The 25,822-nt window shown below is 46.0% G+C and overlaps 1 protein-coding gene across 1 annotated transcript in view; it reads right to left on the bottom strand.

Moving 5' to 3' along the window:
- Positions 1-25,822, bottom strand: part of LOC142802693 (neuronal acetylcholine receptor subunit alpha-7-like) — a 125,343-nt gene that overhangs the window by 10,015 nt on the left and 89,506 nt on the right. The window contains exon 2 of the mRNA XM_075887664.1: positions 23,826-24,012. Within this exon, the coding sequence (XP_075743779.1) occupies positions 23,826-24,012 (187 nt within the window). The remainder of the gene's footprint in view (positions 1-23,825; positions 24,013-25,822) is intronic.

The following is a 25,822-nucleotide window of genomic DNA, read 5'->3' as shown; positions in this document are numbered from 1 at the left end:
TGTACGAAACGGCGTGGAGGAGCGTAACGACTCGCAGCTTCGGCGTACGATGCAGGAGCGACGTAACAGCTCACAGCCTCGGCATAAGATGCACGGTGAGGCTCGATCGGTACAGGCGGGGAAGCATCGTTGGACAGCGGGGCTTGCAAAGCCTGCTGTACTTCACTCCTGATGAGGCTGGAGATGGATCCCGCAGCAGGTGGAGGCGGCCCGTGAATCTTCTGCAGCTCGTCGCGTACCACCGATCTGATGAGGTCGCAGAGAGCTTCGAGATTGACGTTACTCCCCGCAACTCCAATCTGGTCCACCGGCGAGGCAACATTCACGTGGCGGTCGTACACAGCTGATCGCTGCTGCAGCATGTTTTCCATTGTCGTTGCTTCAGTTAAAAACTCTGCCACAGTATTCGGGGGACTTCGCACGAGACCAGCGAAGAGTTGCTCCTTAACTCCTCGCATTAGGTGGCGCAACTTCTTGTCTTCTCCCATACCTGGGTCAGCGCGACGGAAAAGGCTCGTCATGTCCTCCACGTACGCCATCACGCTCTCGTTCGGCATTTGGATGCGTGATTGGATGGCCCGTTCCGCTCGTTCACGGCGATGGGGGTCAGCGTAACTTGCCAGCAGCTGACGGCAAAACATCGTCCACGACGAGAAGGGTTCGCGGTTTTCGTACCAAGTACGAGCTCCGTCCTCAAGGCTGAAATATACATTCCGCAGCTTGTTGGCGTCGGTCCACTCGTTGAAAGCCGCAACGCGTTCAAAGTGAGCCAACCAGTCCACAACATCCTCCAACATGGAGCCACGGAACACCTTCGGCACTCGTGGCTTCTGCAGCGTGTAATTAGCCATCGGAATATTTTCCGTACCGCTCTGGGGTGGTGCAGTTGATGCCATCTCCGGTAGAGGTTCACGCTCGGGGGACAATCCTCGGATTCTCCGGCTGGCCCGGTGGACAGGTGTTGCGACTGCGGGTATAGGGCTCCCAGGAGGCGTTTGGATCATTGACTGGGAATACCCAGCGACTCCACCAGTTGTCGCGCGTGAACAAGAGGGACTTCAGGTAAAGAATACCGCGTAGTCACAGAGGCGCAGGTCAGGGACACCACAACCAAAAAACAAAAGCCTCGGCGAGAGCGCGCTAGCCCAACAACTTCTTCCTCGTTTTTCTCCTCGATGCGGGCTCGTGCTCGCCGCAGTTCATGGCCAGGTGGCAATATATATATATATATATATTGCGATTTTCCTTAGATAGAGAAACTATCAGGAAAGGCATAGAGGTTAACCAAGTTTCGACTCGGTTCACTACCCCACACTTGAGGAGGGGGAAAGGGGGAACAATGCGAGGGAACGAGATAGAGAGAAAAGAAGAAAAGTAAGAAAAAGATAGGTGAGCTGTTAGCTTGATACTACAACATGAGCTCACGCCGTTAGTTCGAACTTCCCGCAATACAGGCGACGTCCAGAAAGCTTGCATTGCCTCCAAGATCAAAGGCAACGCAAGATTTCTGCACTTCACCTGTTTATGCACTGTCTCCGTGGTTGAACCACCCTTGACCAAGCGACGACGTCACTTGATGACGTGAGAATGACGTCACAAATATTTCTGAAACCTGTACCGTGACTACGACGTCATACGAAGACGCCATCACGTGATGACGATTTTTGGCATCGCTCGCGTTAATGCAGCCGACGAGAGATGCCGAAGCATCCGACGGTCAATTTTCACGTTAGATGAGGTATCTGAGGCTTCTGCCTTAAATAAGCAATATGTGCCCTGCGACCGCCTTTTGCGATTTCTTAGGCAAGACATCTTGCAGCACTATAGTCGATTCACATGTTCCGCAAGCTTTTTGAACTGTGCAAAGAAGACGGGACGAAGACAACGTCACACGCCTGCTGTGTGCGTAAACGTTCTTGTTTTCGTCCTGTATTTTCGGCGTAGTTTAGGAAGATCCATGATTGATGACTTTCAAGCATGTATATATAGTTGGCGAGTGGGACCAGTATTCGAAGGAGTTCACATCGCTTCGTGGTTCTGGTGGTTGGCGTTTTTCTGGCATGTCTATACTACAGTCACGTGTGACGGTGTTACCTGTATCAGTGACGTCGATATTCAAATGCATGGGCAGTGTTGCGACGTCACTCGGGTGAACTGATTGCATGCTCACAAGCTACTACTTCTTGCGCATGCGCCAAGCGATAGCACATACATATATATACAGGCCAAAGTATCGTGTTCGGGTGGTTTTTTTCTTTTCTGTTCGGCCTTCTTGTGTTGAGCTTGACATTATGCGCCTCGAGAATGAAAGGCTTCTACCCTGTTCCCGGTGTCCATCTACGCGAGGCAGTTCTGGGCCAACTCAGTGAGAAAACTGCACGGCCGGCCCTCCGTCCGCCTGTCTGTCCTTCTTTCTCATTGAGCAATTGGTCATTCAATGAACTTCATTGAAAAGTTCTTGCCGTAAAAAAAAATAAATGGATAAAGAAATAAATCTTAGGAGTCCCGGTTTCTAGCCCGGCTCGGGCCTTCTGAAGTGTCATAACCACGGTACTACGCACAAGAGCTTCCAAGAAAGAGAGAGAGATAAAGACGCAAGGAAAGGCAGGGAGATTAACCAGACGCACATCCGGTTTGCTACCCTGCAAAAGTGAATATATCTCAAAAACATAAATGCGTTCGAAACAGCGGCTCCAAACAAGTGTACAAAGGTAAATGCTGTATATCTATAGATGAAGGGTGCGTCGACTTTTGGCGTTGTGAAGAAGATGCCTCGGCGGGTGTCAAGATGTAAAGTTGACATGGAGGGTTGCGCACATCAGTGCGATTCTAAAGTCACGAAGTTTCGATGACAAGTACGCATTCTGCAAACGTGTTGCAGTGGTTGTGGTAAACAATTATTCAAAAGAAAGCAGAGAGGTTGCCAGGGAGAGTTGAAGGTAGCGTGTGGTATAGAGCCACTTAAAAACAACAAACGCCTGCATATGCGCCGGTACACTTCCCTGTACTTCACTAAAGCTCCCCGAACACTCTTCTATTTTTATCAGTATATATAGTTTACTTCAACAGAACACAACAGGCAAGAGTCTGTGGCTCTCTGGCTAGCACGTTTGCGAATAACGCGGGTGGAAAACTAATGGTGTCACCTTTTTCTTTCTAATACTTGGTCGAGAACGCAGATAGCACTCCTTGATCTGCACTCCTAATTGCAATGTGCAAGATCTAAGTAACCTTTCCATTTTTTTGCGCCAGAGAGCCAATCGACGACTACTCAAACGGCAATACTAACGTTCTCGATTGTCATCATGCCCACCTGGTTAGTCACGGGACTTCACCGCTATTGCTTGGCCACGCCCTAGTTTTTCGTATCCTTTTTGCAACTGCACAGCATGTCAGCCAGTAGATTTCTGCTTGCTATGGATAAACCTGCCACGCATACATAACAACCCAGCAGGTCGAACCGGAGTTAACCGAAGCGTATCGGAGCCACATCCGACGTAAGCTAATCCAATTTGCCGGCTTGGCGGCGGCCACCACTCCTGTAATCGCCCACTGGGCTAGCGGTATAACTTAGTTTTATTGCGAACTGCTTCTTTGTTCACAGGTACGAAACCAATTGTTTCCTTAAAGCCAAACTTGTCAAGAACTGCTCCAAAGGCTACGCCTGCTTCCTGCCGGAACACCAAGCACAATAGAAAAGAGGGTTTGCGAGCACGAAACCATTGTGCGGAACAGTGTTTAGCGAGCAGAAAACGCGCTGACGAAGTTTGCTTTGTTGCGCGGGCTTTCCCGTGTTTCTCATTTTTGTCGCTGCGCTAAAGTAAACACAGAAAGGAAAAGGCGACCTCAGCAGCTCGAGCTTCATCAAACACTCCTCTCAGCACCGGATGCCGATTGAGTGTGTAGGAATGTTTGACGCCTCCTTGTGGTCTAAAGCAAGAGTCAATCGAATCACTGGGGCAGCGCCCCAAGGCTACCGTCGAAACACAACGCAACAAAACACAACAGTGGAGGTCGCTAGCTTCCTCATCCGGTTCGGAACTCCGCGAACGAAGGCAGCAATGAGAATGAAGATGACGATGCATTCTTAGCGAAAAGGAACGGGAGTGCGGGAGTGTCGCTTGGGAAATCAACGCGTTAAACGCCGACGATCACGAAGTCGCTAAAGGAGGAAGTATTGCTAGCGGAGACGCCAAACCTATCGCCGTGCTCCAAACACTCGCGGCTGTGTGCGATGCTGAGGTGACTCGGACATGTCACCTGCCCACAGATGGAACGCGACGCCGTTGTAGTCACGTGATTCGTGCTCCACGTAGGTTCCTGCAAATGCTTTCTTGGGCCGATAGACTGATACAATGATGCTTCGGTGTTTTCTGTGTCTATGTGAAAAGAAAGAAAGAAAGAAAGAAAGAAAGAAAGAAAGAAAGAAAGAAAGAAAGAAAGAAAGAAAGAAAGAAAGAAAGAAGAGGAAAGATGATTTAGAAGTGTCAGCCTTTTTTGATCACAAACCTTTACATGTAAACTTTCAGCTGTTTCTTCCCTGCCCCCTCACTTCCTATTATTATTATTAATGCTATGCTATACTTTTTACTAATAATAATACTGCTATGATATACTTTATCGCTGCATTTACAGCTAGAAAAACGAGTTTCTCTCACACGCCGACCAGCCCGAGTGACAAGTCACAGTTGTAAGCGCGTGCTTGTTTCCCGTTTCACTCAAAAGATTCAGCGAGAAACTTCCTCAGAATCTTTCTACGTGCCACTGTTGCCACCCTATGTTTCTTTGTTGTTTCTCTCTCTTTTTTTTCCAGCATGCCGTTTCTCCCAACACAGCCCTCGAGCCGCCATCAACTTCAACGAGGCCCTCGGAAAAAGTGCAAGCATAGCAGCTACAAACTCTCGATTCCACTGGCAGGTGCTCGCTCTGGTGGGTGCATGTTCGGAGGCTGCAGTGGCAGCGTTGCCGCGTCGTCATGGCAACGGGCCCTTTTCAGCTCTGGCAGAGCCTGCGGATGCAGCCACCAAACCTGCACCGAAGCATACACGTATAGGGCCCACCTCTCAGCTCACCTCCCGCCGGCCGTGTCCTCTCTCTACCTCCATTCGGTGGTGTTGGTTGTGCCTGTCATCGAGGTAATGACCCTGCCGATGGGCTCTCCTTCAACTACGATGAAAAATAACGGCGCTGATAGAGTCGCTGCAGTAGCATCATCCACTGTCGTTTGTCTTGCGATGATGCAGTTTTCACACGGTCCTTTTTCCCGATCCACTGTCCCGGACAATACTGAAATATCTCCGACCTGCTAACCAGTCTTACCGACCTGCCCTTCGTGTGTAGTTAGGCGTCACCCACATTGACGTCGCATCTTTACCACTGTTACCGTGGTGTTGTTATCTTATCTTTGATTGTATAACAGGACTCACTGAGAGGTTTGCGACTTAGAGACCCCTTTTGTCTAACGGCACATATCATATGTAATGCATCGATTGCTTTTGAAACAAAAAAAAATTAACTAGCTTTGCTTTGCGGACCCCGATAAAACAACGAGGGTGGCAGCGTTCTCCCCACCAGGCTAACGAATTTCTATGTTTTGCAAGTCTTTTGATGTGTTGCATCACTGCGCTTTAATAAATGTTATTGGTTAAGCTTTGGAGTGGTAGCATAGCTCTCGCAATTCATAGCCACGAAGTACCACGTGACAGTGGGCTGATTACGTAACGCGCATGTTGCCTTCTTTTTTCTTTAGCGGAAGTTGTGTGCAGTGGGATTTACCCGAATTATGTGGCAAATGCACGTTCATGGTGATGACAGTGTTTTGATGATCTGCCCGATTACAATAAGGCGTTCCACTCTTAAGGTGCCTTCATAATTGGCCTCAAAGGGCGAAACTCACCGGAAATTCACTCGCTTCGCCACCACCGAAAAAAAAAAAAAAAAAAACCGCGCCGCGTGGCCAGAACGAAAAGAAATCGGTCCGGCCGTGTGTCCTCTTTGTGGCCGTCAACCTTCGTCGTGCTGCACGGGTAGTTTGCGATTTGAGCCGAAGCAGGCAACCACCGAAGCATTTGCCGTCATGTTGAATCTGCGGCCGACTGGTTAGATCACGTTGTTTAAGCCTAGTGCAGCCAAAGCCGTGAATCGGAAAGCAGATCCGGTTTCGCATGGCGAAAAATTGGTCTCTGACCAATTTTCCCGCTGCGCTAAATTGGTCTCGGACCGATTTTTTTTTTTTGTTCCGGCCGCGTGGCGCGGTTTTCCGGCCGCTTACGTGGTGAAGCGAGTGGATTTCTGGCGAGTTTCGCGGCTTTCGATCCCTTCGAGGCCAAGTGTGAACGTGCCTTTCGAATAGCCTACGCCAAGTTACGATGGCGTATATATAGGTACATCCGTTATTTCCGTCACTTAATGGGGGTCTGCATTTAGTTAGCAAACAGGGCATGCGCAGTAGCTACAAAGGCTAACGCAAAGCTTTGCGTACGCTATTCCAAAACTGCTGAGTTTTCGAATGGGGTCCCCAAATCCCTTTTCGTGTGCACGCTTTGGGTCAAGCAGAAGCGAAGAACACTCGAATAGGGTCTGTGGTGCTTTGGACACTTCCCCTATTCTAGGTCATTCTAGTATTAGCCGAGAACCGTCGCTTCAGTGGCTACCATTACGTTTTTTTGACGCAAAGTTTTTGGGTCAGGCTAAGGGACTCCTCCTGAATTCGAGAAATAGCTTCCACAACGCAAAACACAAACCCTGTTTGGTTGTCACGCATGTGCAGTGGCCTGGACGCTATTTCTTTGGAGCTCCACAACGAGAGGAGCCTATATTAGGGGCGAAGCTCCTTATGGCGTGGTTTGTGCGTCCCTCGTAGTACGTAACCACCAGTGGCACATACCCGAAATAGCGGTCCTTACAATGTCTGCTGGATGGGCGCACTTGTATATGATGAATACACGATGAAAAGATGTGAGATGGCTGTGCTTGGAGTTTTCTCTAGGCATATGGACGGACGAACGGACTGACACACGCACGGACGGACAGACAGAGGGGCGCACGGACGGATGGACAGACAGAGGGATGGCCGCAAAAAGAGATGGACGGACAGACAGACGAATGAACAAACGGACGGATGCACCAAGGATCACACAGATAGGCGGACGCAAGAAGGAATGGACAGACAGACTGACGAACGCTGCGCCCCACCAATCATCATTCACTCCGTGGATATGCTGTGATTTTTTCGAAAACGCCCTATTAAACGCGAAACTCAGGCGTGGTCCAAGCTTCTTTTTTTCTGTTCTTTAAACGTTCCGGTTGCTTTCGCCTCGCATTGCAAAAAAAATTGATCCGAGTGGATAAGGCAACTTTGAGTTCTTTACTACAACGCTCATCATTAACCTAATTCTTAGGGCGGCAAAATACATCTTATACCTGTTTGCTCATTTCAGATTGTGTGTAGTCTGGCAGAACGAGCTTAATTCTTTGTATTGGCAATGATTAGAGCAGTCAGATTCAACAAATGGTGGCTTATTTTCACTCTGATTCGGCTTTATGGAGAGCGAGGCGAGCGGTTCACCTGGGCCTTGCATGGCGTGCCGAAATAAAGAATCAGCCAATCGATAATTCCGCCCCCACGTTCTACCTCCGTGGAGCTCTGTCTCGTAGGAGGCGAGCCGTTGCAAATCTAGGTTGTTGCCTAATTCAGTGAGGCTCGGAACGGTTCGGCCGTGCCTGGTCGGAGTTCTAACGTAGCTACCCCGATAGCTCATTATTCAGACTTCCTCGTGCCGTAGACTCTCAACCGGACGTTTGCGCATTGCTGCCAAAGAAGTGCATGGCTATTGGTGGCCGCATTGCATTGCCATTACGTGCCATGCCAAAAATACTGGCATTGCAAGCCGGCATGCTAATCGATTCTCGTACAAACCAACGAGATGATAATCGTAATAGCTTATGTTTTACGTTCGCAAACTAAGATATGATTATGAGAGACGCCGTATATAGTAGAGGACTCCGGAAACTTTGGCCGTCAGGTGCACTGACATCGTACAGTACACGAGCCACTACCATTTCGCCTGCATAAGTATCTCAAATGGGGATAAGAGGCCATCTTTAGGTAAGCTACTCCGGTTCAACAAAACGCTTCTCAATAAAAAATCGAAGTATTTGTCGACCTCACTGACTCTCTTTCTTTTCTATCCCCCAACTGTCTGTCCGTCTCGGGAAAGATTTATCAAACTCCGTTACAACAAAGGTGGTTTATTACAACTAACGATGAAATGTCAACCCCACCCCACTGAGCGGCGGCGCGTCTGCAATTCACTTGTGAAAGGCAGTCGGGATAGGTCGTTCCCGCTGGATCCGCTAGTATTTTTTTCTTGGTTAATGTAACCACTACGCTTATTAGAAATTAAAGGTTCATTGTTAGCTTCTGGAACATAACGTTTGGCTGAGCAACGATGCCTGAATCTTGGACCAAGTAAGCTAGGACGTTCAAGTTCCCGCCATAAAAGCAGCAACAGAGACGTGTGTTTGTATGCATGGTAAAGTCAACTGACTGAAAGTCTCGCCAAGCATGTGACGTCATAAAAATAAATAAGCACACTTGGATAGAGCGCTATAAAAACCTCCTTTAAGAGGGACCGAGAAGGTTGTGGCGGGGGGGGGGGGGGGGGGTGGATATAGGAAGGAAAGGAAGGAAAAACTTTATTTGCAAGGATTTGGGACAAGGGTCATGAGCTTGATGGGTGGGGCCCCAAGTCCAGGGCTCAACTGGCTGCCGCCGTCTGTCTGACGTGACGCAGAAGTGCAAGCTGCACCTCTGGGTCAGAGCTGGCGAGCTGTGCCTCCCATTGCTCGAAAGTATCACAAAGCTTGTACTGACCTAAAAGGGTATCTAAATTTGGTGGTCGTTTTAGGCATCCCCACGAAATGTGGTAGAGCGATGGCGAGCCGCCACACCACGGACAAGCACGCCCGTACAGCGTTGGAAAAATTTTGTGTAACCTTTGAAGATTGGGAAAGACTCTCGTTTGAATTCGGCGGAGGTCAATCGCGTCCTCCCCTTCTAATGATTTGTGGGGGGCGCTGTATTTTTGTCGCATGCCTCGCTGGTTAGCAAGACTTTCGCGAGGGGCCATTCTGGATGGGTCCTTATCCTCCTTGATGGCTTCCTCCTGGAGTGTTTCAAAGGATTGAATGTGCTGTCGAAGCTCTGCTCGGTTCGTGAGCCCTCGAGCACAAGCGTCAGCACTTTCGTTCGCCTCCAGGCCTGCGTGTCCTGGACACCAGATCAGCCTGTATTTGTTCGTCAAGCTCCCGCCTAAGAACTTGCTTATTTTTGTCGAAAGGCGGCCTCTTGAAAAAAAAACAGCATGCTTCCTGCGAGTCGGAAATGATAGTTGTCTGCGGCTCATCTCTTTGTTCCTGCGCTTTGATTGCAAGGGCAATGGCAAAGCATTCTGCCTTGGCGATCGAGGAAGTGTACAGTGATGCAAATGTCACCATGCAGTTGTCGTTGCTAAGTACTGATGCAACTGACCGTTTAAAATTGTACCTCGAAGCGTCCACATACAAAACATTTGATTTGTTTTTGAATGTTTTTCGGAGCCATTGCACTCTCTCCTCTCTGCGCTTTCTGTTTGTTTTTACGTCCATGTTCTTGGGCAGCGGTGAGATCGAGATCTTGCTGCGCACGGGATCCGGGATTTCTACAAGAACCTCGTCCATGTTCTGGGGGTATGACGGGAAGCCCACCCTAGAAAGTATCTCTCTCCCCGCTTTCGTTTGACTTAGACAATTTCTCTGCGCAGTCAGTACCGCTGTCTTTAGCTCAGGGTATGTATTATATATACCGAGGTCCAAAAGCTTTTGGGTTGGTGTGCTTACCAGTAGCCCTGTGGCCACTTTGTAGGCGCCCCTAATTATAGACTCGATGGTTTCTTCTTCTGATTTGTTTAACACGTGGAAAGGTAAACTATACGTAACCTTACACAGTACAAGTGCCTGCCCTAATCTAATTGTGTCTCCTTCCTTCATGCCCTGTTTGTGGTATGTTATTCTATGGATCATTCATGCAACTTGTTTCGTGGCTTATTTTAATACGTTTATTGTATGATTCGCTCGTCCATTACTTTGAACCCAGTAACCCAGAATACGTGCGACGGTCACCTCACGTACTTTGACACCTTCAATGTGTATGTCAATGCTTCCGTTACTTTTGTATCTTTTTCCATGTACCTTGATAATTTCAAATTTTTCTGGGGCACAGCTGAGCCCGCTTGCCTTCGCAAAGTTTTCAACTGCTGTTGCAGCCTCTTGAAGTGTCTGCTCTTTGTTAGCTAGAGATCCACGCGTAGCCCATAGGGTGATATCATCCGCATAGAGAGTGTATCCTAATGCGGAACTCCATCCAGAGCTCGCGTGAGTCCTAACATGGCGATATTAAAGAGCAAGGGAGAGAGGATGGCTCCTTGAGAGGTTCCTTTGTTTGGCATCTCAAAAGCGTCTGACGTGACTTGGGGTGGATATTGTCCTAGTGTTTTAAGCGAGAACATTATAATACCTCGGGCAACGTTAAGACGTCCGTTCTGTAAGTTTACCCCGAAGCGCACCGACGCCGGCGGCACGGTTCAACTGCAAAGTGTTGGCCCTTTGTCCAGGACTGCAATAACATCACCTATACACGGTTCCTACTAGGACCCCCAAGTGCATCTAATCTCACTCAGTGGGTCCCAGCGGGCACGTATTCACTGCACGCGCGCTCAGGAGAGCTTATAGGCTAGTGTGCGCTGAGTAGGCGTAACACCCACGTGAAATATGATGGGAACGCGAGGGAGAAGAGATAAGCCATTAATACCGGCTTATGGAGGGGCCTCGAGTGACTCCGAAGAACGGCGCAGCGCGAGCTATATATTTTATCCTTCTTACAAGCTACAACAGTGACATACGTAAGAGGACATGAAGGAATTCTAGAGAACGTCACACCTTGCAGTCTTACTTCATTATTTTGGTTGCTGTCCTTTTCAGTATACTAAGAATGGTGCCTAAGGCATTCCTAAACGTGCGCCTAGTGGCGCGATTCAGAATGAATGAAGGGGGGGGGAGTTGAAAAAATTGTGCGGGTCGCTCACATTCGCGTTTCAAAAAGCGGACTTTTTCTGGGCGTCGAGCAAAGCGTCTTTCTCGTCGTTCCTGGAAGACGTTAAGGTTGGCGCGTTATAGTCAAAACTTTCCGTTGAGACGTTCCGTTGTCTCCCCTCAAAGAAGCCTCATATAATGTTGCGCGCGGCACGTTTATAGTTCTTTCGATTCGCGCAGCACGGAACAAGAAAAAGATCCAAAAACGCCGCCGCCTCCATGCGGGTTTGTTGTGCCTGTCGCGTCTTTCGAGAAATTATTCTCGCGTTGCTATACCAGCAACCAAGTCAGTATTCCGCTCTTCTTCTTTTCTCCTCAGATTTTTCTTTCTTGTCCCCGTCAGGTCGCAGGAATGGTCGCACGCGCATTGCGACACACTGCAGGGGCCCCTTAAATTCATGCACACCGTTTCGAGAAAGCGTCTGGCGTGAGTCGAAGCGAGTTTGAGACTTAAGAGCTATAAGCCTGCTATGTTTTGGTTTAACCCGGCATTCCCGCAGATTTGGTCAACATCGGGCTTTCTCCGCAGAACGCTACTCTGCAGACCTACCGGGTGATGGAAAGCAACGCATACCCTTTTTGAGTGAAGAGAGAAAGAATGGTGTAAACTTGATTCGGGACACCCATTCTGACGTTTATTTGCAAATATCTAGAGCGTTGTGAGGGCGTCACAAGAAGGTTACCAAACCATCTGTAGCTTGAAGGATGAATCAAGTCCATAGGCAACGATGCCAGCGCTTCTCTGTCTTGAAGTTGTATAGCTGCAGTTGTATACGGGAAAGCAAAGTACCACTGCCTAGGGGCAATCTTCTTACTCTTTCTCTCTCTCTTTCTCGCGGTATCTCTCGTTTTGTCATGCTTGTCTTGAAGCACTATTCACAGAGCTGCGTATGACTACCCAGCCCAAATCAACGAGTGCAGGAATCGAACCTGTGTCTTCCAGGTCTGCAGTCACTGGACCACCACGGCTGCCTCACACTTAAACAACAAAACTACGTAGGCAGTTTAGGATACCACCCTTTTACGAGTAGGCAGTATGGCGACCAATCCGTTCGGAAGCCTTTGAAAAAAAGGTGGCTCATCACTCTTTTTTAGGAAGCGGTATAACACGAAAGTGAAACGTGTCTCCATAGAGGTAGTTGAGTGTTTATTATGCATTCTTTCCTCACAAGACGCATGAAACGAGCACACAAGTATACACAGGACAAGCGCGAACAATTTCCACATTTCTCACTTCGCGTGTGAGCAGCGTGCTTCTTCACGCGGCCGCGGCAGCAAGCTAAATGACCTTCGTGTTCTCCCGAATCACAAGTCTGATGAACGCGACCCCAGGAGGGACGGCGCTCAATGGAGGCGGCGCTCTCCAAAACGCGAGAGGCGAATACATTTAGAGCGTACCCAACGCTAGAGCCCCTACCCAACGCTTACCCAACGCTAAATTACCCAACGCATGCCCTTCGCGCCGTCTCGCTACTATTGATGAGAACTCACCGAATTCGAGGAGCTCTGAGGACCGCCAAATGGTATATAGGGTGTTTATAAATGGCTTGCCGTTAGCAATACAGTCCACGTACGCTCTGTGAGGCTAGTGGTTAGCGCCGTGCGCTGAGGATTGAGAGGTCACTGGTTCCACGTCCCGTGACAGCACCACTTCTTCTCGTTTTTCTCTTCGCAATTTCTTGTGCTACTATTTTACAACGTCATATCCGTGACGGAAATACGCCTTTGTGGACCCCGACACAAAACACTTTTGTGTTTGAAAAATTTTATACACTGAGGATCCATCACTTGCTGTTTTGTCGTTGACTTGGCCACAATCCAAATGGACACTCTTATATACCGAAGACATACAGCAAATGGGAGAAGCCCCACTGCGAGGCGCAGGCACGCTGCACCACCCGCATATCGCTAAAGCATCTCAAAGTGAAGAGGTTGCATGGGTTTACGGTCGTCCTCACTCTGAAGTTCACTCGCATTCCACGCGGGAGAGTTCCTTCAGGCACGCATTTTACGCCTGCACGAAATTTATGCGCGAATGAAAAAAGCGCCACCACCGGCCGCAATATGGTCTCGTACGCCGCCTCTATTTCCGCGCGTCGTCGTATATGCATTCTATAACGCTGGTGCTACGAGCGGTGCCTCGCGCATCGTATAGGTTTTTTTGTTTGTTTCTTTTTATTTGGCCCTTTGTTCGCGGCACACGTGTAAACCTTACGTGCTTGTAAACGACCGTTCAAACAAATGGCTCAGGGCTTTCAGTAGCCTATGGGCTTTCGTAGAAGACCTCTTCATCACGCTACGCTGGACACTTTCGCGCCATTGGATCGCGAGGTGGCCCTGCCGCAGGGAAATGCTGCCCGACGTAAGCCTGGCGTCTTTGTCGTCGTTATATAGGGCTAATCCGCCTCGATCGTACTTGAGGCTTTGACTGGTTCACTGGAGCGAAACTGTCGAGGATTGCGTTGGAGCACGGTACGGCTGTTGTAGCCTTTGGCAGCCAGGAGATATAGATCGACAGACAATGTCGATGATGCCATGGATTTGAGTAAAAGCCCCTGTGAGCCGCTGCGCAAGCTGATAGATGCACCTACGGATGCTTTGCCGTTCTTCTACATCGATCATTTGCCATTTGAATCCCCAGAAATCCAATTGAATGTACGCAGACAAGTATGTATGTATGTATGTATGTATGTATGTATGTATGTATGTATGTATGTATGTATGTATGTATGTATGTATGTATGTATGTATGTATGTATGTATGTATGTATGTATGTATGTATGTATGTATGTATGTATGTATGTATGTATGTATGTATGTATGTATGTATGTATGTATGTATGTATGTATGTATGTATGTATGTATGTATGTATGTATGTATGTATGTATGTATGTATGTATGTATGTATGTATGTATGTATGTATGTATGTGTGTGTGTATGTATGTATGTATGTATGTATGTATGTATGTATGTATGTATGTATGTATGTATGTATGTATGTATGTATGTATGTATGTATGTATGTATGTATGTATGTATGTATGTATGTAGGCAAGCAAATGTTTTAATGAGTGTTATTCAAAATTTGCGAACTAGAACACGTGAGCTTTTCTGGTGACATTTAAAGAATTTGATATATACCGTAACGGGGTTGTGACGCCGTTTCAGGGAGTGGTGAGCTTCTCCAAGGTGAAACTTTTTATTCGGCTGGACGTGATGCCGTGAGATGCTAACTCTTATTTAAGCAAGCAATGGACTGATATCGGTGCACAGAGCGTCGGTCTTGGATATACTGGTCATCATTGGAACGAGTCGACTGATATACATTACGCAACAAATTCTCCAGCCGTATCGCTGGTCATCGCGCGAGATAGGGAATAAGCTTGAGTGTTGGCGTCTTGCGCGCCATCTCAACAAAATGATCTACTACTACCGTGAAGCTTGTCGAAAACTGAAGGCAAGGTTCGCGCTGAAGATTGCTGATAGTCTTTTTAGGCGTGAACCGAGTGCAGAAAAATCGATGAAAAAAACGCGCGTTGCAATACATACATGCATATGCATACTGCGTTTATTAGCCGGCAACCAGCGATCATATGCTATGGCGACAGTCACGGCCATACATGGACTCCCACCTCGAGCGGCGTCCTTTTTGGGTAGACCCACTAGAAGGCACTTGAGAGTTCGACCAATTTCAGAGTTAGGGGGCTTCGCTACAATACATACATACATACATACATACATACATACATACATACATACATACATACATACATACATACATACATACATACATACATACATACATACATACATACATACACATACATACATACATACATACATACATACATACATACATACATACATACATACATACATACATACATACCTACATACATACTATGCGGATACTTCCTTCACGCCTATAAGTGAGTAATATAGCTGACAATTATGTCGAGCGCGAAAAGAATGACAACGATCAGTGAAGTCTGGAAATGAGTAAACGCCTTCCGTGCAATTATGCTGAATAAATAAAGAAAAAAATTTGCCTTCTTTCCTTCTGGGGCGAACAAGATCAATATCCTGGTCCCAAATGAAGAAATAACTTGGTTAATCTCCGTGCATTAGGGCAGCCCACTACTAATATCCGCTAATCACAACGCTTCCATAACTACGTCATGTCGATATGAGTAAACCCCAACTTATAAGGTTTTTCAAAGAGTCTCCTAGCTAGATACGCTGTCACTGGTCACCTCGCAAAGGAGAAAAGAATACAAAATCACGGAAGAGGACGACTAAAACTATATATTAGTAGTCTTTTTTAATATTTGATGTCATGTTCCTGTATAGGGCTTCGTTGTATTTAGAATGTGATTACTGCATGGCAATCTGGTCTTTATTCTGTGGCAACGGAGTTTGTTCGTTGCTATTCAAGGCAACATGTTCTTGTTCAGCACAATTTAATAAGGGGAGTGGCTAATTATAAGAACCTACGGTGTTTGGAAAGGTCGTTTTGTACAAACTGACAATGAAAACTGTATGAACACACGCATACACACATGCACACGCACATACACAAACACACACGCACGCTCACACACACACACACACACACACACACACAAACAGATGCGCGCTCTCTCTCCTAATTGTGGTGAAATTTTTCAGTAAGTAAATAATTTTACTCATACAAGTAGAACTTAACGAAGTGAAAACGCTGGCAGTACTGACTTTATAAATCAAGGCACTCCTTTTCACTGCTTTTTGCAGTCTTTCATTGGCCTTTGGGTTCTTAGATATCTTCTTCAATGCATGCGATTAGATTCCTTTTCAAGGTATTTGAAATTCCGACTATACACTCGCGATCACGTCCTGCGTCTAAACGATTGGCAAAAAGCTCGAAACTTAACCAGCGGGGACCCCATGCAAGAACCACAAGGTCGTTCGGCTGCTTAATCGTGTGTTCATTTCACGGCTCGCGAATCACCTTGCCTCAGCTGCATCAACAGCGCGTTGCGAGTCCGCATTTAAGCTGTTCGCGCTGATTTATACCATGACAGAAATGACGCTTTATCGGTAAATATTGGCAGCATCAATACCGTACACATCTGATTGGAAGCTTTGAACTTTGAATGGATGAAGAACTTATTAAACAAATAATTTATTTATTTAGTTATTGGAAGCACGCCGGCATGCTCGGCTTCATCGGGCTTGTTATTGCGGTCCTTATCAAAGCTGCGATGCAAAACATGAGGGTTATGTGAGTGTCGGGTATACATTGCGTTTGGGTTCCGATATTGAAGTATAATTTCGTTCCTGGTGCGAAAGTGGAAATTTTCGAATTAAAGTACCCAGCGATCTTAGTCATTTTACAAACAGCATTACTCGGAAACTCGGTACTGATCCATACCTTCTGAAAGAGCAGAAAGCAAAATAATACCACGAGAATTGAGCACGAGATAAGCACTTTTCCCACGTTCTTTCGCTTTTTTTTTAGTTTACGCTTTCAGGAGCCTAAATTTTGTGAGCAGTGTTTTTTTGTAGCGGTAGAAGGCGAACGTGGGGATGGCCATCGCATAAAGTAGGTGCTTCAGCCTCCATTTCGCCTACTCTCCTTTTTTCGCGCCCCTCACTATATTGCGCCAGTGTATGCGCAAAATTCTTGATTGATGGACCTGAAAATGTGATTGCTAGCTCACGTGAAAACACATCGCTCCTTCTAAGGTCGAGTTGAAAACAGAGTGCAGTAATTTATTTTCACTCGTTCTTTGGCAGCCACCTTCCTGTCCGCTCTGACAGGACGATAAGAACACCTTCAGTTTAGCAGATTTCGTGAGTTTTGTTTCGGGGCCTTTTATCTCAGGGCCCGCTATCGCCTCGGGCGCACACCGCGCAAGCGTGCTTTTTTTATGCCACGGGTACGCAAGTCCACTGCGCAACCTGGCTCATTTGCATTGCAGCTATTAATGAGAAACACCAGCGTCCCGATTATTCCAACACCAAAAAATCTCTCTCTCCCCTCTCACAATCTGTAGGAGGTTTTTTCTTTCTTTCTTCTCTTCTCTCCTCCTCTACACTCCCAGGAGGCGTCGCGGTCTTTTCGGTCGCGCACGTTCGTGCGGGTTTTTTTTTTTTTTTCTCGCTATGCTAACTATATGCGCGCGAAAAAGGAAACGCGTCCGCTCAGCAGAAGGAAGCGACGTATCGTCGTCAGAGATAATATTCAAATGATGAATTCCGGTGTACACCGTGTGCTCACGTATACTGACGGCAACGGCAACTCCGGACAAGCACTGAAAGTCCCGACGCACCCGAGGGACCGATTGTCGATTCATGTGCAGATATGAGCATAGCACACGCACGTAGTGCTATTTCTCTCTTTCTCTCTTTCCTTTTTTTCCTTTTTTCTTCCTTCCTTCCTTTCTTTCTTCTATCTATCTATCTATCTATCTATCTATCTTTCTTTCTTTCTTTCTTTCTTTCTTTCTTTCTTTCTTTCCTTCTTTCTTTCTTTCTTTCTTTCTTTCTTAATCTTTAAATTCCATACGATTGAGTATAAGCGGTGCAGATAAACAGAAATTTATCTTCTTGAAGTGCTCTTCAAAAACAGAAACAGTGTTTTGGTGTTGGGTGTCGCACAACCACTTCCTTGGCGCAGCATGAGAAGCTGCCAGAACTCCAAGCTCAAACCACGTTACAAATGAGGCACTGCTTTCATAATCAGTCATTCTGCGTTTTAATTGCAGAAACACGGGCCTGTTATGCCACCGCCTAGCTACGCCACTGTCGCGCCATGTTGATCGCTGCAGAATCCTTGCGAACGCAAGTACCGAAATCGCTGCATCTTTTCTTAAGTAAAGGATGTCAATTTTCCCAGGTGCCGCTTCACGTGCGGCTCTGGCAGCCCGAACATTTCCTTCTATGTTGCAGTGAGTCGGTGTGCCGAAAGAAAACGTGGGCGTCGACTTTGGCGCCTCACGAAACACACCTGCAAGATTACTGCATAAGCTAACGCTGTCAAAAAAAAAAGAAACGACAAAAGAAGCTGGTCTGGTTGCATCCTTGGTTTGGTTTCCACTCGTTCCATCCTATCATGATCACTTTTTTTTTAACTGTTCGATACCAGTAGCAACGTCCGGTATTGCGCTAGAGCCTCATTCGCAGTGTTATCTACGTGGCTAAGCACCTAACAAAACCGCGAGGTTTGTGCTCTTGTTCTTCTTTTTAAGATCAAAAGAACGTTCTGACAAGTATGAAATTGTAAAAGCGGCAGAAGAATAGAAAAACGATTCACATATCAGTAACGTGTCATGGCACAAAGGGTTTCGACGGGATAGGTTGTGGTTATGGAAACGTATGCCTTCTTATTCCTGTGAAAAGAGTTAGTGCTATCTATTCTGGTCGTTCGGACACTCTCGCACAAGCACAAGGGTGCGGAAAGGCAGGCGCGATTCGTTTTAGTCCGATATTATCGAAGCGGTCGATAAGAACACTGAAGGTCATACAGAGAGTACCTCCTGTGGAATGCTTTGAGAAACTCTCATTTCGTCTGACGTCTCACAAATGGGAAGTACGAATGCTGCAGATAGCGCCTACGCGTTTTAGGCTTTACAGAAGTGCTGGAAGGTTGCGTGCACCTATATGCCCCTAGAGGCAAGAGTATGCAAAGGAGACCTTGCCGCCAGTGAGTGATGTCAGAACACTTCAATGCGGGTGAATGCTAATAATGGTACAAAAGCATGAAGTTGCCCATGGTCATTAAGAAGAGCCGACAAAATCATTAGAATCACATGGAACACCGTTTCTACACCACCCCACCGAGAGCACGAAAGTTGTTATAATGCATGGTTGCTGCACTCGTGCATTGGTTTCCTATTCCTGGAGTTTACTATTCCTGGAGGTTTCCTATTCCTGGAGTTTACCCCTATTCCTGGAGTTTACGTCCCCGGAGGGAACACACTACAGAATATTGCATAATACGACGCTATCATACATTATGCAGAGGGAAAGTTTCTAGCATGGCCTGCGGTCACAACGATGTCCCCCATTGAGCAAATGAAATCACCGATATCAGAAGCAGGTAGAAATAGGCACAAAAATTCTGTTCATCTCAGTTCATTTTATATTGCACTCTTTTGAAATAAATCTGACAGTCAGATAATTGGGAAAACAAGCTTCAGGGCAGAAAAAAAAGTACTGAAGTTGAGTAAAGTAAATCCACAAACCCGTTCCTACGTGCCAATATGATAGCTGGAATATGAGAAAAAAACAAAACAACAACGCTAATGGTTTTTTTTTCTTCTCGTAATTCGTAGCAAGTATGGGATACAATGCATCAATGCTGCTTCAATCGTGAGTTGGCACGACCAAGTATAGCAATGCATCTACCAAAAGTTCATTGTTCTAAATATGGCATTCGTTATTCTAACGTGTTACTAGGAGCTCTCTTTCCACAATTGCATTCACGTGCAATCAGTTTGGCCTTTCGTGGAACAACAGGTCGACCTAATCATCCGTTTGAACAAGTTTTTTTCAGCGAGAACACATAAGGAAAAAGGACAGAGTAGACAGAAAGAGTGCTGACTTCCAACTAACTAGTCTTAATTGTTGCGTCCACTCTTGCGTGTTCTTTCTGAAGTTCTTTTCTGAAGTACTTTTATGTATGACGCTGTTGACAGGTATGACGCCGGATACATGAAACTTCCTTTCACGCACACACAAAAAAGCTATATGTTATAAATGCAACAAGTTGAATACACTGTCCGTCCTTAGCACATTGCCAACAGTCACATGCGTTAAGTACACAAAGCTTGCTGTCATGGTTCGCGTACCGCGAGTCATCCGTGAAAAGGCTGAACAATTTTGATGCTAGGACCATAAAGATTCTTAATGAAATTTCTAGCCTTCTCTGCGTAAAGTATGCGCAAACGACGTAGTAGTGCTTTACTAAGTATACGATTCAATGTGCTTGGTAATGCAATGGTTTCTTTATGGTAGCAAACCATGCAGAAACCGTGTTGACCTCTCCGTTTTCTTTTTTTTTGCCGTTTCTGTTTAGTTCTGAAGGCTTTCCGTTTCATCATGCCGTTCACAAACATTAGCACTTGATGCAGGCGCATACGCAGATTCATCAAGATAAAATAGACCCTCAGGAATTCCATGAAAAAAAAAATAAGAAACTTCAATTTAAGGAATAAGCTAAGAATTACTTCGTCGTTCCGACTATTCGCAGGGGACAGATTCGCATAAAGTCGGCACGCAGAGCAAAACACTTGCACTCGCATAAAGTATTGAAGATGCGGCGCAGTATTAAACCACTCAAAGAAAGAATAAAAAAGGGGGTCGCGAAATCGAAGGACTGGAAAACGGTGCCTTGTAAAAGGAATGTGTATATATGCGGGCACTCGTACGAACCACAGTTTCTGGCGAATTCCAACTCGGCCTTTTATGCAAATCTGAAGAAACGCGCACGCGCACACACGTGCCCATTCAAGCAAATCGAACTGTTACGCGAAAAAGAAAAACAAGAACCCCTCGTACACAGAGCTTCCTTCGAGTTTCTTTTTCCCCAGTCACGGTGCGCCGTACACTTTCTGCTCTGAGTGCGTGGGGTTCGCAATATTTACGAGCGTGTAACCTTCCCAAAGCGAGCTCCCCTTTTCAGTTTACCGGTCTTTGAACAAAAAAATGCCTCCAGAATAATTGTTCTCTTCGAGAACCTCAAGCGACGCTCGCTGAATATACGGGAGAGCATTGTAAAGATGTCTTCACTCGATAACCAGGTTTCCACTTCTTCTTACGTCATTTTATTTATTGAGGTGTGAAACAATTAATGCGGGCCCTGAAAGAAGTCGCAGTCTTCGGCACACAGTATCCAGACCGCGCGACTGAGTTCTAGCACTATGATGTGAAGTTAAACAGTGTTTAAACGCGTGTTTGACTTTTATATGCTCATATTTCAATAGTCAGAAAGTAGCCTGCGAGATGTTTTTAATTTTTTTGTTTGATTCTCTTCCAGGCCCCTTCCTAATTTCGCGACTTTATCGAAATTTATTTTTTTATGTGACGGAGCCCACGAGAAGTGATTCCTGCCGGAATTCATGGCTGAAAAATATTATAAAGAGTAATGAAGAACACCTGCAAGTGAGCGCTTTGTCTAATGCTGCAAAAAAACTTGAAAATCTTGGGTAACGAATCGCAATACTACCTGCGGTACATTCTGCATTATTTCACTATATTCTATGGCTTCATGCGCAACGCTGCTCAAAAAAAGAAAGAAAAGAAAAATACCTTGCGCGCTAAGATATTTCTTCTTTATTGATGTAGAACTATTAAACTCAACACGTTGGCCGCAGTGGCCCTATTCATATATATCCGTACTTTCAATAGCAAACCAATGTGTATCACGGTGCACAGTACCCTTAAGCATGAAGCAAGTAAAAGTAGCACGAAGCAAATAAATTCACAGCGTGCCTAGTAACCTTTGCATATCAGTCAGTGCCTCCTCATCGTTCTTTTGTTTTAAAGGTTAAAGGTAGCGGGATTTTCTAACGAATGATTTATCGCCACTTCACGTAATGCGCTCTTAGTTTGATTTGATTAGCTTTAGCTACATCGTCATTCATATAGTATCGTTTTTTATTCACTAAGTTATTCGGAACATATGAATACAACCAGGTTAACTCAAAGCTGTCCTTATTCGATTACTTGTGAACGTATGCACACATTCTTTCCCTTGCCCCTCCACACGCTCTTTTTTTTACGAAGTACTAAATATAAATGCTGTACTCGCAGCTCATACAAAATTTAAGAAAAGGTAGGCTTTCTTCTTTGACCGCGGAGAAATCTCGTTACAGCGCCTTGGGAATTAAATTCCGCTCCTTCACCGCCAGACGAAAGAAAATCGATCCTAGGAGCTTGTAATCAAATCCGGTTCACCTTTTCATGTCCGATGATGCATCAATCTTGCCATTCACATCGTTACATGAGAGTACAGCGGGAAGATTGGAGGGCCGTGGAGCTTTCGTCACTCTTAAGCTTAGAGATGAGTAGGTGCATATAGCGAGCTGGCATAGAGCCGACATTCGTTTCAGGCAGGCTTCTACACTTAATGCAACCATCATAGACAGATATAATACGCGCCAAATGACTATGTACGCATGTTTGATCTCAATTCAATATAATGTCAAGAGCTCATTACCACGAGTTTTGAAGAGCAACTCAAGAAAATGGAACAAAGAAGGCCTAAGTACAGAGGGTGGGCGATGTTCTTGTGCACCGCCTTCTTAACTTGTGTTTGCTGCGCTGCTCTTCAAAAATGAAAGTACGAGTGCACTGGCCTAAAACAAAGTTTTATTGTTCCCCAATCCGTGCGGCACTTTTTGTACATATTTTGTTCGTGTATTATATTATGTAACTACACCTATGTAGCATGGATAAAAATACCCTATACGAAATGATAATAGCACTTTACCATTCGTTCTGCACAAGCGTATATTTCATATTTTGGCCGTGAACTGTGGCGTTGCGATAAGGGAAAGATGAGTTTCGCATTGTTTTTTTTCTTTTATTATGTCTACCACGTTTAGATGCACTGTACCAGCTCTTCGCCCAATGATCTTCTCACATTGAGTTCTCGCACGCCATTAAAATTTCTTTCTGAGGCTTCAGAGCTCAAGCGAAAGAAATCGTTCTACCGACATATCATATATACTCACTGTCCTTTATAACGAATTTAAAAGGCACCATTTTGTGCCACTCGGGTAGTTATTTTTAAAAAATAATTAGCTAGTCTATACAAATTGTTTCCGTATCTATTCTGTGACCGAGCGAAAAATATTCGTTTTATACAAACAGATTGGACGCCTGATATATTTTTCTCATTGAGGAAATTGCCAAGCGTAGTAATCGCTCATGATTTTTTTCGGCACTTGCAAGTTCAAACATTATCATTTAGCACAAGCAATTATCACGCAGTGTTCAGTTTTGAAGTCATTCGTCATTTATACTCTAATCTAGCTAAATGATGCCAAAATCACTGTCCAGCTTTATAAGGGGCCTAATTTACCAAAGTCACGGGATTTAGAACTATCAACGACGGCTTTTTTTCTCTTCTCTTTCATCTTAGAGGACGTGCATAAGCGTCTGATTGCCTTTAGAGTCTTTAGCTGAACTATATGCCTGTGAAAATTGTAATTATTCAGAAATGCACGATGCCTATCTGTCAATATCGAATACTTGCATGGGTTCGGTGGGTTTCACGCTGAATAAATATGCTATTTGGCCAGCATTACTGAAATAAATACAAGCAGCGCGGCATTTTACATATGGTTATTGCTGACCTTACCCTGACAGTGCGAGACTTTTGGATATTGCAAAAGAAATATTGTGTTCGCTGGATGAATGTTTGTATAGCTATGTCCATGGCTTTATCGGACATGTTGTGAACTCGCTTAACAAACCGTTTTAGTCTTCGTGACGATAATTTTAGATGTAACAAAAAAACGGTCCAGTGAGTCAATAAATTGAAAGACAATGCATTAATTAAACAAGACATGCTTCGAAAGCCGGTCTTCGAGATCCTTGGGCAGATTTGATTGCCGTAAGCGTCGGCAGAGACCCCGTACTATAATGAACGGGCTCCGAGAGCGGCGTCTCGGGGCGACGCGGTGTGGCGCGTCCATGCACTTACGACGTCTATGATCTGCTGCAGTGTGAGCCCGAAGCTGAGGATGAGCGGCTCCGACTCGTTGAGCACGGGCCGCTCCAGGGTGTTGTAGTTGGCCAGCAGGTCTGCCAGAAGCCGCCGCTCGTGCGCGCCTTGTTCAGAGTCTGCAAACATTGAGAGAGAAAGGGCGAGAACGTCGTTGGATACGTGTCTTAAGGCACCAGTAGGAACAACATAGGAGGAAGAGAGAAAAAGCGAAACGCCAAGGGAAAAAAATCACAGCACATCCATGAAGTGAATCGGACGGCAACTGGGCGAAGCTCTGGGGAATCATTACTCCCCGCTCATTGCCCACTTGTTCATCGAAATACGTGACAACACATGTTTAGAGTATACACAAAGCTCTTTAATAATCACAATGTACACATGAAGTCGAGATGTGGCCGGCGTCTTCCTTTCATCATGACCGCCCTATGATCGGTGAAATATGAAGGGTTTTGTATGGAATACAACCTGAAGCTTGATAAGACGACGTTCCCCTGCCGCTAGAGCTTCGCGAGCCTGCTATAGTCTAGAGGGGATGTGCTTGTGCGCGCTGTGGTGTTGCAGCCGCTCTGCGAGCCCGAGACTCTGGAATGCGTTGCCGCGCTGCGAGACTTCGTGTCTTAATCCTAACGAAGTGCACAGACCATCACCCCGACAGAGACAGTCGGGAGCGAACGCGTTTTAAAGCTTTTGAGGCTCCGCAGTGACAGAAGCAGCGTGCCACTGGCAAGCGCACCCGCGACCATGGTTCTCCTTTTCTACCTACGATCGGCGCGCTCGTGGCCGACGCTCCCAGCGCGTGCAAGCCAGGACAAAGGACATCGGAGAGACAAGCATCGACCCTTAGGAGCGTCGTCTCTTAGAAAAGGGGGTTAACCAGGGAGTATCTCTGCATGTTGTCTGTCTTGTATTGTCGGCATAGGCGTACGACGAGTTCCCCATTCAGGTGGGGAATTCAGGAGAGGGGGGGGGGGGCAAAATTGCACCACCACTTTTCCTTCCACTCCACCCAGTCCCCACACCATTCGTCAAGTTAGAAAAAAAAACTTGGCAATGAATGCGAAACTGAAGATAAATCGATCACGTGTTTTTCACATATCTGGCTTTTCGAGGGTAAACGTGGGAAATAAATGGCTCTTTCAATGCGCGATCAGGACTCCTCGGTCACCATAACATAAGAAAAAAACGTGCGTTGCCTAACCATCCATATCAAAAACTACATGAAATGCCTAACATAATGAAGCATAAAAGGGGCACAGAAGTGGCACCCACCTATAGATGATTAGAAGACGCGACGGCCCCCCGCAACTTCAATGCGCGCACGTCTATGCTTGGGAAGGGGACACAGGGAGTGGAGGAATGACAGAGGAGTGCAATCTACGAAGACATGTCAGTCACTGTGACCATATAAAGGTCCGACTGACACAAAATGAGGCTGTTCAATGCTCAGACAAAGATGTGTCGTTCGATCCCACGTCTCCAAATAAAATAACACCATTATGGCGACTCGCGCTGATGTCACTAATACACCGGCGCCCTATAACTTCACCCTTCTATGATATGGGCAGTTCTTCGGCTGGCCTAGTGCGGCTGTAGGGTAGAATCTTAGTAGTTTAAGCGATACTCACTGATAAAAAAAGAGTCTTAGAAAAAAAGAAATGTTTTATTGTACATATAACTTGTACATAAACAAACAAAACAAAGACAACAAGTAAAAACAGTATTCAGATTTCACAAATGACCATTTTTCCTCTGTGTATCCGAATGTGCACATACTAAAGAAACAATAAAGTGGTAGGAACAATCTGTTTACGTAAAAAGGCTAACGATTACTTGGTACTCTACTGTGGGAGAGCATCGAAATCTTATGCGTTTAGAACAAACATTCGACGATTTAGAGTACCGGTACTTCGTACTCAACTATGGGAGAGCAATGAGCCGTCCCAATCACGTGAACTCCATCATGGAGCACAGAG

Source organism: Rhipicephalus microplus, chromosome 3 (assembly GCF_043290135.1).
Source record: "Rhipicephalus microplus isolate Deutch F79 chromosome 3, USDA_Rmic, whole genome shotgun sequence".
NCBI lineage: Eukaryota > Metazoa > Arthropoda > Arachnida > Ixodida > Ixodidae > Rhipicephalus > Rhipicephalus microplus.
This window is presented reverse-complemented; position numbering and strand designations above follow the sequence as displayed.